This window comes from Octopus sinensis, linkage group LG3, assembly GCF_006345805.1.
Source record: "Octopus sinensis linkage group LG3, ASM634580v1, whole genome shotgun sequence".
Classification (NCBI taxonomy): domain Eukaryota; kingdom Metazoa; phylum Mollusca; class Cephalopoda; order Octopoda; family Octopodidae; genus Octopus; species Octopus sinensis.
In genome coordinates, this window is record NC_042999.1 from 23247637 (window position 1) to 23272018 (window position 24382).

Consider the following 24382-nt stretch of genomic DNA (forward strand, 5'->3'; position numbering starts at 1 on the left):
AATAACTTTTAAATAGAACACAGAATTTAGTAAAATAACTTAGTTATCATTCAGCTAGTGTTAGGAACATAAATTATGACTAAGGTTTGGTAAAACACCATTTGGGCATGGCCATTGCCAGTACTGCCAGACTGGCCCTCGTGCTGGTGGCACGTAAAAGCACCCACTACACTCTCAGAGTGGTTGGCATTAGGAAGGGCACCCAGCTGTAGAAACTCTGTCAGATCAGTTTGGAGTCTGGTTTGCCAGACCTCAGTCAAATCGTCCAACCCATGTTAGCATGGAAAGCAGACGTTAAACGATGATGATGATGATAATGTATGTATGTATGTATGCATGTATGTATATATATATATATATATATATATATTTATATAAATAAGGTTAAGATCGTTATTTAAATATCGATCTTATCAAGTGGCCAGCATGGGAATAAAAACCTTCAAAGGTAATAATTATTTTGCTAGTTTATTTTGTCTCTCCTGGTGCTGTATGAACATTTAATGTGGTTTTAGAGTCAAGTTTTGGCTGCTATTTCCAGCGTGGTGGTATCGCTTAGATATCCTAAATTATAATTTTAAATATATATATATATATACACACTCACAAGGCTTTGGTTGGCTTGAGATTATAGTAGAAGAGATTGAACCTGAAAGTACGTGGGTAGGAAGCGAATTTCTTAACCCCACAGCCATGCTTATACATATACAAGCATGCACCTAAGATCGAACATTATTGATCTGCACTACATAATGCAGTGCAGATCTATAATGCAAATGCATATACATCAATACAAGATTAAAAGTTGATATGTAACCTACCTCTGATTTTCACCGAGAGACACTTTGACAAAGAGCATGTTTGGATTGACATGAAGTCTATAGAGACTTTTGAAATTATTGACACCCTCTACTTCACAATCATCTACCATGATAAAGTTGTCAATCTGCCAAAGAAAGGAAATACTTCTGAGATATTATGCCAAAATGTTTAAGTCAGATTTCTTATATTATTTTTTATGTGTGAAATTCTCTTTTTTATACTTATGTAATTTTTTTGGATCTTATATAGATGTTATTAACAGAATATTTCTACAGGAAGAAAAGAAAGAAAAAGCATTAAAAGTATAAAATGATAAACGTCGCACTTATCAACCCTAGCCAGACTCATGGGCTCGGTTTCTCGGTTTCTGAGGCGTATGTGTTCCCCCCAGCTGGACGGGACGCCAGTCCATCGCAGCGTTACTCAAGAAACAGGAAGACAGAGTGAGAGAAAGTTGGGGCGAAAGAGTACAACAGGGGTCGCCACCACCCCTTGCCAGAGCCTCATGGAGCTTTTAGGTGTTTTTGCTCAATAAACACACACAAAGCCCGGTCTGGGAATCGAAACCGCCATCCTCCAACCGCGGGTCTGCTGCCCTAACCACTCGGCCATTGTGCTTCCACTATTAAAAGTAGAAAAGTCCAAATTATTGAGAAAAAACCCCTAACTACCTCACCCAGGAAACAAGCAAAAAGTAAAAAGTATGGAGGGGGGTTAAGCAGCAGAAGATGTGGAGGGAGAAAGGGGTTGCACACTCCAGAACAAATTGTATAATTAGCCATACCTTGTGGACATGATCGCAATGGTGTTGCCATGGGGTATGACCAGCATCACTCACTGCAACAACCACCCAACCCTGCAGGGCTTGTTTCTTGGACGGACCACAGTTATCCCAATTTTGCAGAGGAAACTGACAGTGCAGGGTCTGAGAACTCCAGGTCTCAATGGTGATTGGCACAAATGGATAGTTGCTGGGGATCTTTTCCCTTTGAATGGCAGATCTAGAAATTAATTTTTTGTAACTAAACACTTTCAAACTTCGTATACTGGCAGAATGTGTTATATAAAACCTCTTTTACTCTTAGTGTTGTTGAGAAAGGTTTCTATTTTCAAAGTTATCTCGTGTTAAAGATGTCGTATTTTGATAATTTCAACCAATCAATGACGCGTATTCAGCTGAATAAAATTACTGCTGTTGTTTGTCAACAATAACTATCGGCGGTGTATATTTCATTTATCACTGTTATTTATGACATCGTTCATGCGTTTGTACTGGTTTTAGCTTTAAGGGGTTAGGGTTAGGGCTTTAGAGTTAGGATTAAGGTTAGGATTTTACGGTTAGGGTTTTAGGGTTAGGGTTTTAGGGTTAGGGTTTTAGAGTTAGGGTTAGGGGGGTTGGGTTAGGGTGTTAGGGTTAAGGTTGGGGTTTTAGGGTTAGGATTGGGATATTAGGGTTAGAGTTACGGAAAAAAGTGACAAACAGGAAAAAAAAACTAAAAGCAGTAGAAATGCATGAACAATTGTGGTGGTGCCATGAAGTAAACATGCTTCAGATACACTTGTTTATTCATACAAACGTAACTGAGATGAAATATGTCATAAATAACAGTGACAAACGAAATATACACCACCGGAAGTTGTTGTTGACAAATAACAGCAGTAATTTTATTCAGCTGAATACATGTCATTGATTGGTTGAAATTACTGAAACACGACAACTTTAACAAGAAATAACTTTGAAAATACAAACTTTTCTCAACAACACTAAGAGTAAAAGATGTTTTATATGACACATTATACCAGTGTCTGAAGTTTGAAAGTGTTTAGTTACAAAAAATTAATTTCTCAATCTACTGTTCAAAGCTGGTCAGGCTTCTGTGCCTGTTTCTCTATCTCTCCTCTGTGTTACAGATGGCGATGCCCAGACTTGTGACTGATGCAACAAGATTGAAGCAGGAGAATGTGTCACAGCACGTTGCATTCCAGACTAGGGATCTGCCTCCTTCACATGGGTACAGGGTTATTCTGCAAGTTTATTAATTTCAAATTTTTATTTTCTTTTATTTTTTTCTTTGCTTATTGGACAATACAACCGAAACCTTATCACTGTTATGTGTAACCATAGTCAAGACATCTGATCTCTCAGATGACCCAAATCCACCTCATATTAGTAGGTACATCAAGATCAGTATCATAGTGTGAGGTGTACTGGGAGTGCAGGCCACACAGGGCAGCCACAGGGTGACCTGTTGTGCTTGAGGAGACCTATTGAGTCAAGTACATCAATATCAAAATAAATATCAAATGGAAATTGTAGTTACAATGCCTGTGCCGGTGGCACATAAAAAGCACCATCCGAATGTGGCCGATGCCAGCGCCGCCTTGACTGGCTTCTGTACCAGTGGCACGTAAAAAGCACCAACTGATCGTGGCCGTTGCCAGCCTCTCCTGCCAGCACGTAAAAAGCACCCACTACACTCATGGAGTGGTTGGCGTTAGGAAGGGCATCCAGCTGTAGAAACACTGCCAGATCAGACTGGAGCCTGGTACAGCCCCCTGGCTTCCCAGACCCCAGTTGAACCGTCCAACCCATGCTAGCATGGAAAACGGACGTTAAACAATGATGATGATGATGATCTTTGTTGTAGTTGAAGGTTTATAACATTTAAGGAAGGGGACAGCAGTTTTGGCTCTGGCACAGGGTGGTTGAAACTCACGCTACACCACTGATCAAGATAGGAATAATTTATCAATGTCAGCAATAATGAGTGCTCCAACTAGCTTTCTGAACTGAGCCCCTGAGAGTAAATCTATAGATACAGCAGGACTCATTTTAGATTTCATATATTCTTTTACTTTTACTTGTTTCAGTCATTTGACTGTGGCCATGCAGGAGCACCGCCTTTAGTTGAGCAAATCGACTCCAGGACTTATTCTTTGTAAGCCTAGTACTTATTCTATTGGTCTCTTTTGCTGAACTGCTAAGTTACGGGGACGTAAACACACCAGCATCGGTTGTCAAGCGATGTTGGGGGGACAAACACAGACACACAAACATATATATATATATCACTTGACAACTAATGCTGGTGTGCTTACATCCCTGTAACTTAGCGGTTCAGCAAAAGAGACCAATAGAATAAGTTCTAGGCTTACAAAGAATAAGTCCTTAGGTCGATTTGCTCAACTAAAGGTAGTGCTCTAGCATGGCCACAGTCTAATGACTGAAACAATTAAAAGAATAAAAGAATTAAAAGAATATATATATATATATATGATGGGTTTCTTTCAGTTTCTGTCTTCTAAATCCACTTGCAAAACTTTGGTCAGGTCAGGGTTGCAGTAGGAAACACTTGTCCAGGGTTCCATGCAATGGGAGTGAAACCATATGGCCAGGCAGCCCCTACATCTGTAGAAAAAAAAATTGCCTTTTGTTTGATTTCTTTAATATTTTGATTATTACTGGACCAAAATTGTCTTCCATTTATGGAATGGAATGAGGAAATTCACATCAAACAGAGGACTAATTATATGCTTTTCCATTTGCTTCTTTTATCCAAGAACAAAGCTGTGAATTTTTAGGAGAAACAAATTAAAGCTACCTCAAACAGTCATGCTTTTTGAAAGGATACAAACAGTTAAATCCATTTAGTCTTTGATACAAAACCCATTTAGTCCTTTGATACAAAACTGCTTCTTTAGAATAAACATTTTAAAACTGAAACCACACATTATAATTCTGTGAAAGAATCCTTTATTAATTTATGTTACAAACACCAATTTACTGTACAAATGTGTGAAAAAATTAGTTTTTTTTTTTTACAAAATCACTTAAATTTATTGATTACTCTCTTTTTACTCTTTTACTTGTTTCAGTCAATTGACTGCAGCCATGCTGGAGCACCGCCTTTTTTAGTTGACCCCAGGACTTATTCCTTGGAATCCTAGAACTTATTCTATTGGTCTCTTTTGCCGAACGGCTAAGTTATGGGGATGTAAACACACCACCATCAGTTGTCAAGCGATGTTGGGGGACAAACAAAGACATACCAACATATGCACACACACACACACACATACATATATATATATATATATATATATACATATATACGACAGGCTTCTTTCAGTTTCCGTCTACCAAATCCACTCACAAGGCTTTGGTCAGCCCAAGGCTATAGTAGAAGACACTTGCCCAGGGTGCCACGTAGTGGGACTGAACCTGGAACCAAGTGGTTGGTAAGCAAGCTACTTACCACACAGCCACTCCTGCACCTATTATTATTATTTTTTATTTTTTTGGCAAAACTAACTGAAACAAAAGGAAAGTGTTTCATTAGAACGTCTGGCAGCTGACTTGGCAGACACCCATAAAATTATTAACCATCTTACAAACAATAACTCTGAGCACCTTTTCAAACTCCACCTGTCTAGCACCCGTGGACATGTTTACAAAGTAAGAAAACAGCACAGCTCCCATGACTTTCGGAAACACTTTTTCACGCTAAGAGTTGCTGAAGTATGGAACAAACTGCCGGCATCAGTTGTTAGTTGTCAGAGCACTGCATCATTCAAAACGTCCATGCTTCCTGAGATTCGCCAACACTACACCTGATTTTCTCCTCTCCATACACACGCAAGCATGTATCTGACTCATACACTGTTCACTTCTCAGACATTTGTACATTACTGCATATGCTATATACGCACTTTTGACAAGTTGTGGTGCACCTGAGCACTGTATACAATAATTCCGTTATTATTATTATAGAATTGATGATTGATGATGATGATGATGATGTTGGTATTTGGCTGAAGAGGTAATACAGTGTTGGGCTATACAACAACATCATCAACATTTACAAGCTTTTGGTCATTGCCAGTGCCACCTGACTGGCCCTCGTGCCGGTGGCTCGTAAAAGCACCCACTACACTCTCAGAGTGGTTGGCGTTAGGAAGGGCATCCAGGTGTAGAAACTTTGCCAGATCAGAATTGGAGCCTGGTGCAGCCTTCTGGCTCACCAGTCCTCAGTCAAACCGTCCAACCCATGCCAGCATGGAAAGCGGATGTTAAACGACGACAACAATTATGATCACAAAAATGTTAAATGATGTGAAATTAGCTCAACAGAGGATTGAAACCAGCTTGTAAACTTTGTCCCCCCCTTTTAGTTTACCCGTTACACTTTAGTAGTCATTAGAGTAAATGAAGAAAAAAAATAACGAAATAATTAAATTGTACTAACCTGTTCTCGGGTTTCAAGTTTTCTAATGAAAAATTCTTCCAATTCCTGAAATGAAATCCACAATTCAAAGAGTTTTTAATATCATTTTTAAAATGGAAATACTTTGAGTTGCTGGTGTTACGTGTACCTAACTCATTTCAAATTACATATGTGTAGGAAGAAGTCGCCAAACAGATTTCTTTTCTTAAAGCAAGCATTTAGTAACAGTTACTAATTTCATATAGCTAACATGTTTTTATGTGGAGGCATATGGCCTAGTTGCTAGAGTAGCAGACTTGCGGTCGAGGGATCACGGGTTCGAATCTCAGACCAGGTGATGTGTGTGTTTATGAGTGAAACACCTAAGCTCCACATGGCTTTGGCAGAAGCTTAATGGTGAACTTCTGCTGACTCTTTCGCCACAACTTCCTCTCACTCTTTCCTCCTGCATCTTGCAGCTCACCTGCGACGGACTGGCATCCCATCCAGGTAGGGAAACCTATACGCCAATGAAACCAGAAAACTGGTCCTTATGAGCCAGGCATGGCTAGAGAAGAAAACAACAACAACGGAGAATACAGTTCTATATTTAAGAGATGAGGAATTATGTACATTATTTAGATTATTTAGATTTGATGGATATTTGTCCTCATCTTTGTTGTTGTTAACACAACGTTTCGGCTGATATACCCTCCAGCCTTCATCAGGTGTCTTGGGGAGATTTCAAACCTGGGTTCTCGTTCCTAAGGTATTTTTTGAAAGTTATTATTATTATTACTATTATTATTATTATTCAGGTCACTGACTGGAATCAAACTCGGAATCTTGGGGCTAGTAGCCCGCGCTCTTAACCACTATGCCATATGCCCATGGACCATTATGAAGTGACTTTTAGGGTTTATAAATCTAATATTTTCCTCTCCTTCCTTAATACCGTTTCCCATATGCTGCTCATATCTGCACTCGGTCTGCTTAGGAGGTTGTTGTGTCCTAGCATATGTGCTGCTTCTTTTAGTTTTCATATTTTCCAGTAGTGTTCTCTGTCTATTGTTTTAACTTCATCCCCCAGGGGGAGGTGGTCTCCATTTTTCCATACATGATCAGCTATACCCGATTTATCAATATCTCCTCTTGTCACAGCTTTGCAATGTTCGTCTACCCTTATTTTGAGGGGCAGCATGTTTCGCCATTGTATAACCTACCACAGCTGCATGGGATGGAGTAGACGCAGTTTTGGGTCATATTGGTGGTTTTACTCGAAGGAGATATTTTCAAAGTGTTGTATTACTTTTGAATACTGTCCTGATGTTGTCAACAACAACAACAACAACAACGAAAAATACCTTAGGAATGAGAACCCAGGTTCGAAATTTCCCCAAGACACCTGATGAAGGCTGGAGGGTATATCAGCTGAAACGTTGTGTTAACAATAAACAAGATGAGGACAAATATCTGTCAAATGTAAATAATGTAAATAATGTAAAAAATGGAGAAGTATGGAAAGAAACATTGCTAATATGAAAAGAATAATGTTACAAGCTGTATGATAGAAGGCTGCTGATTTTCAAAGTTAGAGATGCTGGAAGAGGAAATGGAGGAGGAGGACGAAAAGGAGGAAGTGGCAGGGAAGCAGGGAGGTGGAGGAGGAAGAGAAGAGGAAGCAGAAATGGAGGAGGCAGAAGTGGAGAAGGAGGCAGAAGTGAAGGAGGAGGCAGAAGTAGAGGAGGAGGCAGGAGTGGAGGAGGAGGCAGGAGTGGAGGAGGAGGCAGGAGTGGAGGAGGAGGCAGAAGTGAAGGAGGAAGAAGAGTTTATCTTCTTACTGGTGCTCAGCTTACCGAAGACAAGGGTTCTATTTGACCTGATCAAAGGAATGGCCAGCTCATGAAATTAACATACAAGGGGCTAAGCACTCCACAAACACGTGCACCCTTAACATAGTTCCCAAGGAGATTCAGCATGACACAGAGTCTGACAAGGCTGGCCCTTTGAAATACAGGTACAACTCATTTTTGCCAGCTGAGAGGACTGGAGCAATGCAAAATAAAGAGTCTTGCTCAAGGACACAACCCACCACTTAATACCAAACTCATGACCTTACAACTAAGCCACACACCTTCAGATTATCTTAAAATGACCAAAGTCTCCATACAAAATAATAAGATATTCTAAAATATTCGAAAGACATCTGCATGAGACATTTGTGAATATCTTAGTGAAAATGTTGATTATCAAATGATACCAATACTGTTTTTCCAATTTAAAAAATATTCAAATATTTGCTAATATCCAGATGAGATATCAAATGATATTGTAATTAAATTGCTGATATGAAGTGATATCAATATCACTACTTCAATATACAAGCTATTCTCAAATAGTCACAAAATTTTCTAATAACAACAACAACAATAATAATAATAATAATAATAATAATAATAATAATAATAATAATAATAATTCTTTCTACTGGAAACACAAGGCTTCAAATTTGGGGGAAGGTATTAAGTCAATTACATTGACCAAGTGTGTAACTAGTACTTGTTTAATTGACCCTGAAAGGATGAAAGGCAAAGTCGACCTCGGCGGAATTTGAACTCAGAATGTAAAGACAGATGAAATACCACTAAGCTTTTCGCCCAGCGTGCTAATGTTTCAACCAACTCGCCGCCTTAATAATAATAATAATAAATAAAATCAAAACTGCTGACAAATGGTATAAACACCATCCTGAAGTTGTGACTGATGGAGAAAATGTGTCGATTCTCTGGGACTTCCCGCACATATCGACAAAACTATAAAAGCTAATAAACCGAACATTATTATAAAAGATCAGACAAAGATGGTGTGTTTATTAATTGACATGAATATTCTTTGCAATCACAATATAGCAGCGAAAGAATTTGACAAGATCAGTAAATATAAAGACTTGCTAATAGAAATTGAAAAAATGTGGCATCTCAAGGTGACTACAATACCAGTGATTGCAGGATCTCTAGGAATGATAAAAAAGGGTACTGAAACCTATTTGAAAATGATACCAGGCCTACTATCCTTACAGGAAGTGCAAAAAATCGTATTAACTGGAATGGCTCATGTACTGAGAAGAGCAATATCGCTGTGAAAACAACATTCATTTATGAATTTATTTATCTATTAATTTTTTTAAATACATATTTTACCTGTGAATTTGCATGTGTAATCTGGGAATGCATACAATGAGCTTCTCTGCCCTAGGTGTACAGAAAACACTTGGCAAGAAACGGAAGAAAATTTGAAGAAAAAAGGAAAAAAAAAAAATAATAATGATAGTTTCTTTATTGGCCACATGGGGTGCAATACCATTTCGGACAATGCAAAAACAAAAGACAGTGAGGGTTTACATAAATGTGTAAACAAGGAAAAATAATAACAATTAACAAGAAAATTCAAACAACAAAATTCCTCAATAGGGACAATGCCACCAAGGGACAACCATGGAACTCAGTAGTGATAATAATAATCCTTTCTACTAAAGGCACAAGGCCTGAAATTTTGGGAACATGGGCAAGACGATTACATCAATCCCAGTAATGAACTGGTACTTATTTTACCAATCCCCACCGTAAAGACGAAAGGTAAAGGTGACCTCGGTGGAATTTGAACTCAGAATGAAAAGGGTGGATGATGATAATTTATCAACTCGAATAATGATAATATTGTTAGCATAGTAATAGGACAGGAGGAGGGGGAAGAAATGGGAGGGGGCATAGGAAGAGGAGGAGGGGAAGCAGAAGTGGATGAGGAAGAGAGAGGAGGGATAGGGAGGGTGAAGAGGGCAAGGAGGAAGAGGAAGATGAGGAGGAAGAGGAAAAGGAAGACGAGGAAGTGGGAGAGGAGGCAGGGGTGGAAGAGGAGGTGGGGAAGTGGAGGAGGAAGAGGAGGAGGCAGAAGTGGAGGAGGAGGAGGAGGAGGTGGATGAGGAAGAGGAGACGTAGGAAGAGAAGGAAGTGCAGCAGCAGCGGCCAGGCTAACCTCAGGCAATGCTGAGTGGTTAGAAAGTCGCTTCCCAACCACATGGTTTTGGGTTCAGTCTCACTGCATGGCACCTTAAACAAGTGTCCTCAACTATAGCCCTGGGTCAACCAAGTCTTCTTAGTGGATTTGGAAAATAGAAACTGATAGAATCTTTAGCATGCCAGGCGAAATGCTTAGCAGTATTTCTGAGTTCAAATTCCACCGACAAGGACAGACAAACAGATTAAGTCGATTATATCAACCCCAGTGCATAACTGGTACTTATTTAATCAACCCTGAAAGGATGAAAGGCAAAGTCGACCTCGGTGGAATTTGAACTCAGAATGTAGCGGCAGATGAAATACCGCTACGCATTTCACCCGGCGTGCTAACGTTTCTGCCAGCTCGCCGCCTTATTTGTCATGATTTCTACAGCTGGATGCCCTTCCTAATGCCAACCACTCTAAGAGTGTAATGGGTTCCTTTTATGCGCCACTGACACAGGTGCCAGTTATATGACATCAGCATCAGCCACAACTACAATTTCACTTGGCTTGATGAATCTTCTCAAGCATGGCATATCACCAAAGGTCTCAGTCATTTGTCATTGCCTCTGTGAAGCCCAACATTTCAACCTGGAAAAGTGGAGATGATGATGATGATGGTGATGATCACACACACACACGACAGACTTCCACACCAGTTTCTGTCCACCAGATTTCACTCAGAAGGCATCGGTCCATTCAAGGTTGCCCAAGGTGTCACACAAAGGTACAGAATTTGATGCCATGCAGTTGTGGAGTGGACGACACAACCATAAAGCCTCTGGTATCTCAACAAAAACTGACAATATCAAGTGATATCAAGAACACCATTCCAATTTACAAAATGCCAAGATATTCTCAAATATCCACAAAAACATCTTAATGAAATATTTAATGATGTTTTAATTAAATTGTTGAAATCAAAGAATGTCAACACTGCTGGTTTAATTTTCATAATATTCAAATATTCTGAAAGATCCAGGAATATATTAATGCTATATTTGAGAAAAACCTTCATGCCTGTATACGATGGCTGTAGAGAGACTCTCACAACATCTCCCTCTATCTAAAGGACAGGAGTTGTATAACAGGCTTGGTTAGACTGGATAACTCCGTAAGGAGCACAGGGACAGTTTTTCTGGTGTATATATGTGTATATATATATATATATATATATATTCTTTTACTTGGTTGTCATTTGATTGCAGCCATGCTGGAGCACCACCTTTAGTTGAGCAAATCGCCCCCAGGACTTATTCTCTGTAAGCCTAGTACTTATTCTATTGGTCTCTTTTGCCGAACTGCTAATGTTATGGGGACGTAAACACACCAGTATCGGTTGCCAAGCGATGTTGGGGAGACAAACACAAACACACAAACAAACACACACACACATATATATATATGTACATATATATGACGGGCTTCTTTCAGTTTCCGTCTACCAAATCCACTCACAAGGCTTTGGTCAGCCCGAGGCTATAGTAGAAGACACCTGCCCAAGATGCCACGTAGTGGGACTGAACCTGGAACCATGTGGTTTGTAAGCAAGCTACTTACCACACAGCCACTCCTGCACCGATACACACACATATATGTATTCCTTCCTGGATGGAATGCTGGTCCATTGTAGAATTACTCATACCAACTGAGTGGACAGAAATGACATGAAATGAAGAACACAACACACTGCCCAGTCCAGGAATCGAAACTACAGTCTTATGATCATGAGTCTAACACTCTAACCACCAAGCCACGTAGCATCTCTTGTACAATAAAAGATACTATTAATTATGAAACTATGTACTAACCAACATTACACTTAATAGACACTTCAAAGCACTGAGTTGGTATTTTACAGAAAATAGAGGAAGTCTCAAACATAGAATACATGCAGAATTTGAGAGGCACAGGGTTCAATTCTCTGTAACAGCTTGCTGATCGCTTTTTTTTTTCCAACTCAAACTATCTGATGTGGCATACCAGCAGTTTTTTTTTTTTCCCTCCCAATGTGCCAAGGACCGGTAACATTTCTTAGTAATATTAATTTATACCGGAAATAATATATATAATGACTATAATAAAAGTTGATAATTTTTTATTGGATCTTTTCGGTTTGACCGGCAGTTTTTTAAATAATTTCCACATAACTAAACACTTTTAAACTTCGTATACTGGTAGAATGTGTTTATAAAACATCTTTTTCTCTTGGCTTTATTGAGAAAATTCTATAATTTGTAAGATATTTGTTGTTTTTTACTTCAGTTTCTGCAATTTCAACCAATCAATGATGTCTATTGAGGTGAAAACATTTTGTGCCTTATGAATATGTCCCTCGTTTAAGAAACAGATTGGGTTTATTTACATTTGTGAAGAAAAAAAATACCCTTCCCCCCACCCCTAACTAACCCTAACCCTAAAACAGATTGAAATGCAATAGATCGATACTAGGGTCATAATTATGGGTGACAAGTTTATATGACACCGCTAGAAAAAACTGCCGATCAAACCGAAAAGATTCTTTTTATTTTACTTTATATTTATTTTTTAAACACATAATATAATATTACATAAGCATTTTATAATGTTTTGTTTCTTTTCTGGAAACTCGCTGCATACCGGCAGCTGACGGCTTGCGAACCGGCACCGGTCCGCGGCCACCACTTTGAGTAGCACTGTTCTAAGCTGTTTTCACAGCCATTTTGCGTTCGAGACGGCCTTTACTTGCAGAATATAGCTCAAGGGAGATAACTCACGAAGATAAGTGAACCATTTAACTAAGGTGTGAAAAATTGGTCTTGTTTATTTGTTACAGTATCATCATCATTCAACGTCCTCGTTGCCATAAAGTTAGATGGAATCTTTTAAGGCATATTTTATACAATTGGATGCCCTTCCTGTCGCCAACCCTCACATGTTTACATGTAAGTTAATATTTCCCCCATAGCCTGATATACTTTTCACAGAAGACTGGAAACAAACAGTCTCACTTACATGAAAAATAAAATTTTATTTTATGGTTTGTTATTGTTTATATTTTGAATTGCATAATCTGTTATGGGGGCACCAAAATCAAGTGCTTAGGGCCTTGATAGGTCTTAATCCGGCTCCGCCTACCACTCTAATAATTCTTTCTACTCTAGGCACAAAGCCAGAAATTTTGGGAGAGGAGCTAGTTAATTACATCGACCCCAGTACTTGACTGGTACTCGATTTATTGACTCTGAAAGGATAGAAGGCAAAGTGGACCCCAGCAGAATTTGAAGTCGGAACATAGCAACAGGCGAAATACTGCTAAGCATCTTGTTCAGCATGCTAACAATTCTGCCAGCTTGCCGCCTTTTTCCTTTACTACTCACAAGGGGCTAAACACAGAGAGGACAAACAAGGACAGACAAACGGATTAAGTTGATAATATCGACTCCAGTGCATAACTGGTACTTATTTAATTGACCCCGAAAGGATGAAAGGCAAAGTCGACCTCGGCAGAATTTGAACTCAGAACGTAAAGACACGAAATACCTATTTCTATTTCTTTACTACCCACAAGGGGCTACACACAGAGAGGACAAACAAGGACAGACAAACGGATTAAGTCGATTATATCGGGCCCCAGTGCATAACTGGTACTTATTTAATCGACCCCAAAAGGATGAAAGGCAAAGTCGACCTTGGCGGAATTTGAACTCAGAACGTAGCAGCAGACAAAATACCTATTTCTTTACTACCCACAAGGGGCTAAACACAGAGAGGACAAACAAGGACAGACAAACGGATTAAGTCAATTACATCGACCCTAGTGCATAACTGGTACTTATTTAATTGACCCCTAAAGGATGAAAGGCAAAGTCCACCTTGGTAGAATTTGAACTCAGAACGTAGTGGCAGACAAAATACCGCTAAGCATTTCACCTGCCAGCTCGCCACCTTACTACCACTCTAATAATAATAAAAAAAAATTTTTTTTAAATAATGTTTACAATAATAATGGTTCAGAAAGCAATATGGTAAAAGACTGGAGAATTATGACAAATTCTTACTAACCTCTTCAAAGCTGGAATCTGCTGGTGGAAATGATTCCTGAAATGCAAAGAAAAAGAAATAAATGTAAACAGCAATAGAAATAGGGAATAATGTACAATAGCAAAAAGAAAGAGAAAAAAAATGTATGATGATCATCATCATCGTTTAACGTCCGCTTTCCGTGCTAGCATGGGTTGAACGATTTGACTGAGGGCTGGCGAACCAGATGGCCACACCAGGCTCGTTTAACGTCCGCTTCCCATGCAAGCATGGGTTGGACGATTTGACTGAAGGCTGGCAAACCAGATGGCTGCACCAGGCTCCAGTCTTGATCTGGTAGAGTTTCTACAGTTGGATGCCCTTCCTAACGCCAACCAAAAGAAAGAGAAAAATGAACACCATCAATCATTGCCAACATTTAATGACCATTTTTCATGATGGCATGGGTTGGACGACAGCTTGACAAGAACTGACAAGGCCAGGGACCATACCAGGTTCCACAGTCTGTTTTGGCCTTGTTTCTATGGCTGGGATGCCCTTCCAATCACCAACCACTTTACAGAGTGTACTAGGTGCTTTTCACATGCCACCATCATGCTTTAAGTGGTACTTTCCGGACAACTCAATAAAATGCTCCCTCATAGTCTTGCCATGTGTGTGTGTGTGTGTGTGTACAAATGTCTAATAAACTCCAAGAAAAAGTGCTAATTGCTGTACTAATTGCATTGGCTGTTCAATGAGGCAGCATCTTTCGATCTTTTCAGAGTGGAAATCTGCATCAATTATTTGCAGACAAATTTGAAAAGTAGCCTCCCTTGCCTTCGCCATCAAATCTCTATATATAAAGCTGAAGTTGTCTGTGTGCGGCAGGTTTGGTAGCCTTCAACTAACACTATCTCCTTCGAGACTCTGCGGCGCAAGTTGACCAAAATTGAGAGTATGATAGAAGAAGGCTTGCTCTTCCTTTCATAGAAGAAAAATTTCAAGTCGGACCATGTTAAGATCAAAAATTATTTACATCAAAAAGGTGCTTTTTTTCTATGAAAATCCCTATTTTTTACGATTTTTTGACTGCTGTGTCGCCATTTTTCGGTGTATTTCAACTGGAAAAATGTTCACTTAAAGAGAATAACAAGCTACATAATGCAAAACTTTTATTTTCAAAAATTCCAATTCTAAAGGGTCGAAACAAACCCGAGTAACGCTGGGCGATACTGCTAGTCCAGAATATAACCAATATGACTCACTCTGCTCCTCACTATCACGTCATCGTTTTCACTATCCGCTTTTCCATGCTTGCACGGGTCAGACGGAATTTGATGAGGCAGATTTTCTATGGCCAGATGCCCTTCTTGTCACGACCCTTATCTGCTTCCTGCCCCCATGATCAGACATGTTTTCATGGGAGATTGGAAATGAAGGACCAGCTTGCATGATACTCTCTTTACTCTTTTACTTGTTTCAGTCATTTGACTGTGGCCATGCTGGAGCACCGCCTTTAGTCGAACCAATCGACTCCAGGACTTGTTCTTTGTAAGCCTAGTACTTATTCTATCGGTCTCTTTTGCCGAACTGCTAAGTTATAGGATTGTAAACACACCAGCATCGGTTGTTAAGCGATGTTGAGGGGACAAACACAGACACACAAACATATACACACACACATACACATATAAATACATATATACGACGGGCTTCTTTCAGTTTCCGTCTACCAAATCCACTCACAAGGCTTTGGTCGGCCCGAGGCTATAGTAACATTTGTTTACAACTTTCACACACACACACACACTTATATATTCGTTTTCTTTTATCTTTTACATTTTTAGTCACTAGAGCTTGGCCATGCTGGGGCATCATCTTGAAGAATTTTTACTCAAATGAATGAACCCCAGTACATTTTTTACACCTGGTGCTTATTCCATCAATCTCTTTTGCTGAACCGTTAAGTTATAGGAACGTAAAGACACCAGCATCTCAAGCAGCGGTGGGGACAAACAGACACAAAGACACACACACTATAGGCTTCTTTCAGTTTCCGCCTACCAAATCTACTCACAAGGCTTTGGTTGGCCTGAGGCTATTATAGTAGAAGACACTTGCCCAAAGTACCACGCAGTGGGACTGAACCCAGAACCCTGTGGTTGCAAAGCAAGTTTCTTACCACACAGTAATGACTATATTTATCAGATATTGGAGTAAAAGTTAATTTCGTTGTTTTTGTTTTGCTAACCAAGGTCTCTGACATGGCAGAACAAGCTAATATTAAAAAAGTGGAGGCACGTGGCTTAGTGGTTAGGGTGTCAGCATCATGATCGTAAGATTGTGGTTTCAATTCCTGGACCAGGCAACGCGTTGTGTTCTTGAGCAAAACACTTCATTTCACGTTGCTCCAGTCCCCTCAGCTGGCAAAAATGAGAAACGTTGCGATGGACTGACGTCCCATCCAGCTGGGGAACACATACACTATAGAAACTGGGAAACCGGGACCATGAGCCTGGCTAGGCTTTAAAAAAGGGCATGTGGAGGCGCGTGGCTTAGTGGTTAGGGTGTCAGCATCATAATCATAAGATTGTGGTTTCGATTCCTGGACTGGGTGACCCGCTGTGTTCTTGAGCAAAACACTTCATTTCACGTTGCTCCAGTCCACTCAGCTGGCAAAAATGAGTAATGCTGCAACGGACTGGTGTCCCGTCCAGCTGGGGAACATACTCTGACTGAAATAACTAAAAGAAGAAATCTCTATGCAGTTAATCAACCTGCTAGAAATAGTAGCTAAATTGCTTTTAAACTTCACTCTACCAGCTTTAAAATGGTTGCTTTGATGTTGTTGCATTTAGTCCTCAATCAACCCAAATTGAGCAGATGTATAACCAAAGACATTCCACCCATGACCATCCTGTTTTGGATTTTTGATCTTTTTAAAGTTACGTAGGAATACATTATCTTATGTGTTCTTTCTTTTTTCAAGGAGGCAAAGTATAATTTGAAGGAAATTTGACTATTATTTCTTGCAGGTTGAACAACCAGATGGAGGTTTACTCACTGGCTCAGTTATTTTTTTTGTTCAGTTTATAGATAAACTGTTACAATCAGAGTTATGTACCTTGCTCAAGAGTATAATAGTGACTACAGTCAGAATTGAACTCCTTTCATTTTTTTTAATTAATAATAAATCCCATTTCTTAAAAAACAGTTGTGAGGTGGCAACAGGAAGAGCAATCGACCATAAAATCCTGCCTCAAACAACTTCGCATCTAATCCATGCAGGCATAGGGAAACAGACGTTAAAGAAACAAACAGAGACATGGCTGTGTGGTAAGAAGCTTGCTTCCCAACCACATGGTTCTGGGTTCAGTTTACTGTGTGGTACTTTCTACTATAGCCTTGGGCCGACTGAAGCCTTGTGAGTAAATTTGGTAGATGGAAACTGAAAGAAGCCCATTGCGTGTGTGTGTGTGTATGTGTGTGTGTGTGTGTGTGTGTGTGTGTGTGTGTGTGTATTTATGTGTGTCTATGTTTGTTGCCCACTACTGCTTGATAACTGGTATTGGTGTATTTACATCCCTGTAACTTAGCAATTCAGTAAAAGAACCAATAGAATAAGTAATAGGCTTTAAAAAATCAAGCCCTGGGATCGATTTGTTCAGCTAAAACCCTTCAAGGTGGTGCCCCAGCATGGCCACAGTCAAATGAGTGACAACAAGTAAAAGATAAAAGATATTGTGCCTTGTTTAGTAACTACTTGTACTTGTGGCGACATTCACCCTGGGCGACATTCACCTCAAGGCATCTCGAACCATGGCAGCCCACGCACAACAGTCCTACGCCAATTCACTGGAGATAGAGAGCCAGTCACGGTTCCATCGGCGCAGGCTAACCATCTGCGGTCCCGTGAGCACAGAGAGGTCCTCCTTGATTGTCGTAGCTCAGGTCTTCAGCTGCCCGCCCATGCATTTCCACCAGTTGGGAAGTGGAGTTGGAAGGACATCACAGCTCAGTTCATCCACCGAATGCCTACATGCATGGCCAAACCACCGCAAGCACCGTTGCAGAAGGACAGATGGAAGGGGCCGTAGAGGCAGGCAAAGTCGAAGATTGGCGGTGGAAACTCGATCCACCCGACGGCAGCGAAGAATTGTTTAGGAATATAACTATTGAGCGTCATTGAAAACGAAAGAAAGAGAAAGCATAGTAGAGATGGTCAACTAAGAATGTATTCTAGTCTCAAAATAAGATCCTTTTCATAATCTTACCACAACTGTATCCAAAAGTTCGCCAACATTGTTGAGAATTGTTCCTGGTTTTACATCTGCAACACAAGGCTTACAGTCTTTCTTCCAGAGCACAATCTCGCAGGCTTCACAGGCATAGTTGCACATTAAGGCCAACAATATAGCGACTTGCTGTTTCTGTGGAAAAACAAAAATGAGAAGTGCTAAATTTTTCGTTCGTCTTCCAATTGCTTTTTTTAATATTTTAGCATTCAGTCTATAAATCTCAAGTAGAAAAGTTACATGCATATATGATGAGACAGCTGTGACAGATTATGGATATAATAATAATAATGAAATTATTGTATACAGTGCTCAGGTGCACCACAACTCGTCAAAAGTGTGTATAAAGCAAATGCAGTAATGTACAAATGTCTGGAAAGTGAACAGTGTATGAGTCAGATACAAGCTTGCATGTGTATGGAGGGGAGAAAATCAGGTGTAGTGTTGGCAAATCTCAGGAAGCATGGAAGTTTTGAAGGATGCAGTGCTCCGACAACTAACAACTGATGCTGGCAGTTTGTTCCATATTTCAGCAACTCTTAGTGTGAAAAAGTGCTTCCGGAAGTCATGGGAGCTGTGCTGTTTTCTGACTTTGTAAACATGTCCACGGTTGTTAGACAGGTGGAGTTTGAAAAGGTGCTCAGAGTTATTGTTAGTAAGATGGTTAATAATTTTATGGGTGTCTGCCAAGTCAGCTGCCAGACGTCGGAGTTTCAACGTATCCATGCCCAGGGAAGTAAGACGTTCAGAATATAGCAAATGCCTGATGGAGGGTATTCTTTTGGTTGCACATCGCTGAACAGTTTCCAGACGATTAATATCCTGGGCAAGATAGGGATTCCAGACAAGTGATGCAAATTCCAGGTGAGGCTGCACCATAGCTATATAAAGCCTCAGATATATAAAGCCCAGAGAGTGGCTCACAAAGGACTTGGTAAGTGATGCCAAGACACCCTCACTCTATTTGACAAGATCAGGAATGATGAGATCCTCTGGAAACATCTTCACTGATAGAAATTTATGTTGGTCGGGACATGTGTACAGGATGGGCATCAAAAGACCTACCCACCCCACCAGACAAATCCTTTACTCCCAACAATGTAAGGGGAAAATAAATCAGGGAAAACCTAGACTGGGATTCAAAGGTACTGAAAAAAGGAATATGGGGACAGTGACAAGTGACTGAAGACCTGACAAGCCAAGTGAGATTGTAGTTATGGCTGGTGGTGGTGTTTCGGAACTGGCATCCATGCCAGTGGAACGTTAAAAAGCACCGACTACACTCTTGGAGTGGTTGGCATTGGGAAGGGCATCCAACTGTAGAAACCATACCGAGTCAGAATGGAACTTGGTGCAGCTCCCCAGTTTACTGGTTTTCAAACAGCCCAACCCATGAAGAAGAAGAAGAAGAAGAAGAAGGTGGTGGTGGTGGTGGAGGAGGGGTCGGAGGAAGAGGGGGCAGGAGTGAGGAGAGGAGGGGGTGTGAGGAGGAGGTGTGAGGAGGAAGAGGAGGAGGAAGAGGAGGCGGAGGGGGATGTGGTGGTGGAGGGGTGATGTGGTGGTGGAGGGGTGATGTGGTGGTGGGGGGGGCTGTTAGAAGGTGGAGGGGGGAGAGGAGGGTGGGGGCCTGAGGAGAGGAGGAGGAGGAGGAGGAGGAGTGGAAAGGAATTGATCAGAAGAAATGGCAAACTCGAGCAAAAAAAAACTGACCAGCATGGAGAAAGCTTATCAAGTCCTGCCAAAGCCATGAACAGTCATAATCACAATGATTGACTGCAGATCAATAGAGAGCGTTCAGATTATGCTGTCAAATGTACCACTTGTCTATTCTCATTAATTTGAATCAATCATCTCATAGCTTTGAGACTTCGATGATGTGATTGCTTATTCTGAGAATGATATTGTAGGGTAGGTGCAGAATGTTTAGGTATTCCCAATCATCTCTTTCATGATCATCATCACCATCATCATTTAACGTCTGCTTTCCATGCTAGCATGGGTTGGACGACTTTGACTGAGGACTGGCAAACCAGATGGCGCACCAGGATCAAATCTGATCTGGCAGAGTTTCTACAGCTGGATGCCCTTCCTAACGCCAACCACTCCGAGAGTGTAGTGGGTGCTTTTACGTGCCACCGGCATGAGGGCCAATCAAGCAGTAATGGCAACAGCCACGCTCAAATGGTGTTTTTTACATGCCACCAGCACAGGAGCTAGTCCAGCGGCACTGGCAACGACGTCGCTCGAATGTTTTTTTTCATATGCCACCGGCACAAGTGCCAGTAAGGCGACGCTGGTAATGATCATGCTCAAATGGTGCGTTTTACGTGCCACCGGCACGGAATGGAAATAAATGAAAGGAAAATATTAAACTGTTTTTTTACTTACAGTCCATGATTTTCCAAGTCCTTTCGCTGATTTGCAAGCACTCTTCCTTGCCCCTTCATCAACAAGGTTGCAAAGTATAACAGTCCTTCCTTTGACTGGACGCAGGTTATGGTTAGTAGCAAGCTTCATGGCCTTGTCAAGTGCTGCTTTGTAGGTATCTAAATTCTCCTTTGTATAATTAGTCCTGAAAGTAAAATATGCCAGCGGAAATGTTGAAAGGAAGATAAAGATTAAAATAATAAAAGACTATATTAAATGAAAAAAAAAAGGCATTGGAGGGACCATGCATTTACTGCATGCAGATAAATTTTTTTTGCAAATTATAGTGAGGCTTACAATGCTTTGCTTACCCAGGCTTTTTAATTGAACTGAATTGTTTCTTTTTTTTTAAGTATCACCATTATAAATGAAATTAAGAAATCAAATCTCTCTCTATATAAAGCTGAAGTTGTCTGTGTGTGGCAGGCTTGGTAGCCTTCAACTAACACTATCTCCTCCGAGACCCTGCGGCGCAAGTTGACCAAAATTGAGAGTATGATAGAAGAAGGCTTGCTCTTCCTTCCATAGAAAAAATTCAAATCAGACCATGTTAACACCAAAAGTTATTTACATCAAGAAGGTGCATTTTTTCTATGAAAATCCCTATTTTTTACGATTTTTTGACTACTGTGTCGCCATTTTTCAGTGTATTTCAACAAGAAAAATGTTCACTTAAAGAAGATAACAAGCTACATAATGCAAAATTTTTACTTTTCAAAAATTCTAATTCTAAAGGGTCGAAACAAACCTGAGCAACGCCAGGTGATACTGCTAGTTCTAAATAAATGAAACCCTCGAATCCATCTCTGTACATACATACACACACACACACACGTACAGTCACATGTCTATATGTATTTATGTATGTACGCACATTTGTCTACGTACATAGGTACACCATGATCTATACACATGCAGATGAGGGTCAATTCACATGAAAAAGAAAGTGAACAAAAATAATATGACCACTTGCTTATCGGGAAATTTGTAAGTTCGACTTTATTTTTTGTTTAAGATAATCAAACCAAATGTTCATCATTTTTGAGCCACTTGCCCAATGAGTATTTCTGCCAAATTTGGTGAAAATCCATTCAGCCGTTTTCCAGTAATTTTGCAAACACTCAGATAAACAGACAAAGACAAGTGATTACAATACCCTGCTTTCGTTTACACATGCAGGGTAATTAATTAATTAAAACTGAATAGAAAACTTATTAACAAATAATTACATATTTAACTCTTTAGCATTCAAACTGGTCGTATCAGGCCTAAATATTCTACCAGCTTTGTGTTTAAACTGGCCAGGTTTGGCCTCTTACACCTATCCTACAATGTTATTCTAAAAATAAACAATCACATCGTTGATATCTCAAAGCAATGGAGATAATTCATGATTAATTCAAAACAATGTGAATAAATAAGCAATACATTTGACAAAGTAATCTGAATGCTAAAGGGTTAAAAATATACAGTGTGTGTTTGTGTGTGTGTGTGTGTGTGTGTAAAGAGCTAAAAAGGCATAAAAAAAAATAAAACCAGAAGAGAGAGAAAAAAACAAAAATAATTTACTTACAAATACTTTTTCCGTTTTTTTTCAGGTGATACTCCTGTAAATTAAGAAAAAAAGTTTTTCACCATATGAAATCATCATTGACATCATCATATTTAACATCTGCTTTTCCATGCTGTCATGAGTTGGACAGTTTGACAGGAACTATAAAACTAGAAGATTGGGGGTGGAGGGGGGAAGGTGGTGGTGGTGAAGGCAGAGGAGGAGGGAGGATGTGAGGTGAGGAGGAGGAGGAAGACGAAAAGGTAGAGGAGGGGGAAGAGGAGGGGGAAGAGGAAGAGGAGGAGGGGTGAAGAGAGAAGGAGGGGAAGGGGTGGAAGGGAGGAGGGGTGAAGAAGAGGGGGGAGAAGAGGAGGAGGGTGACGAAGAGGAGGAGGGGTGAAGAAGAGGAGGAGGGGTGAAGAAGAGGAGGAGGGGTGAAGAAGAGGAGGAGGGGTGAAGAAGAGGAGGAGGGGGGTGAAGAAGAGGAAGAAGAAGAAGAGGAGGGGAAGGAGGAGGAAGAAGGAGGGAGGAGGACCAAGCCAGATTGAACATGCTGGCAGAAAATTATTTCCCTATGCAATCAAGACACACAGGAAGACCTAAGTTCAAGTAGGTTTGTTACAAGACTTCTGATCTGAAGTACAAGTTACAATCTTTGTCGAGATGTTTCTTACTGCGGTAACCCTATCCATGAGTCATGGTTTCTTCCCCACTTTTCATTCACCAGACTCAGAGGCCCTAGCAAAACTCACAGGCATAAGCTTATAGGGTGCAGGCAAAGTTGTGTGGTTAAGAAGATTGCTTTGCAACCATGTGGTTACAGGTTCAGTTCCACTGCACAGCACCATGGGCAAGTGTTTTTTACTATGGCCTCAGACTAAACAATGCCTTGTGAATAAATTTGATAGATGGAAACTGTGAGGAAGCCCAATGTATGTGTGTGTGTGTGTATGTATGTGTGTGTGTATGTGTATGTATGTGTGCATGTCTTTGTGGTTGTGTTTATCCACTATCACCACTTGGTAACCAGTGTTGGTTTGTTTGCATCTCCATAACTTTACAATTCAGTAAAAGAAACCAAACAGACAGGAACCAGACTTAAAATAAGAACAGGGGTTATCTTACAATCCTATATTTAAGAGATGAGGAATTATGTACATTATTTACATTAAATGGATATTTGTCCTCATCTTGTTTGTTGTTAACACAATGTTTCGGCTGATATACCCGCCAGCCTTCATCAGGTGTCTTGGGAAAATTTCGAACCTGGGTTCTCATTCCTAAGATATTTTTTGATGTTATTCAATAAAGCCATGGGCATGTGGCCTAGTGGTTAAGAGCACGGGCCACTAACCCCAAGATTCCGAGTTCAATTCCAGGCAGTGACCTGAATAATAATAATAATTATTATTATTGTTGTTGTTGTTGTTCAGGTCACTGCTTGGAATCAAACTTGGAATCTTAGGGTTAGTAGTCCGTGCTCTTAACCACTACGCCATATGACCATGGGCATATCCATCAAATGTAAATAATGTAAATAAGGAGTTGTCTTGTAAAACTAAAACCCTTCAAAGCAATGCCCCAGCATGGCCACAGTCCAATGACCGAAATAAGTAAAACAACAAAAGATTAAAGCTTACCATCTTCTGCTTTATCCAAATCCTTTCCATTTGTTCTAAGACAGCATAAGCACTGAAGGGTTGTCTTGTAAAACTAAAACCCTTCAAGCATGCCCCAGCATGGCCACAGTCCAATGCCATGACCGACATAAAGTTTAAACCACCAAAAGATTAAAGCTTACCATCTTCTGCTTATATCCAAATCCTTTTCCATTTGTTCTAAGACAGCATAAGCACTGAAGAACTGCGTTGGAAGCTGCTTACTGTGGATCACGTTATTCTAAAATAAAAACAGAAAAAAAAAGGGAAATTCCATTATTTTATGTGTTGCATCATCATCATCATCATCATCATCGTTTAACGTCCGCTTTCCATGCTAGCATGAGTTGGACGATTTTGA

The 24382-nt window shown here is 40.2% G+C and overlaps 1 protein-coding gene across 1 annotated transcript in view; it reads right to left on the bottom strand.

The window, feature by feature from the left end:
* LOC115209281 (telomerase protein component 1) overlaps positions 1-24048 on the bottom strand; it is an 82709-nt gene extending 58661 nt beyond the window's left edge. The window contains exons 1-7 of the mRNA XM_036501641.1: positions 24004-24048; positions 22385-22418; positions 20773-20956; positions 18364-18519; positions 14129-14164; positions 6069-6113; positions 822-946 (exon numbers count right to left, since the gene is read on the bottom strand). Of these exons, the coding sequence (XP_036357534.1) occupies positions 822-946; positions 6069-6113; positions 14129-14164; positions 18364-18519; positions 20773-20901 (491 nt within the window). The 5' untranslated portion in view covers positions 20902-20956; positions 22385-22418; positions 24004-24048. The remainder of the gene's footprint in view (positions 1-821; positions 947-6068; positions 6114-14128; positions 14165-18363; positions 18520-20772; positions 20957-22384; positions 22419-24003) is intronic.
* Positions 24049-24382: the final 334 nt, after the last annotated feature.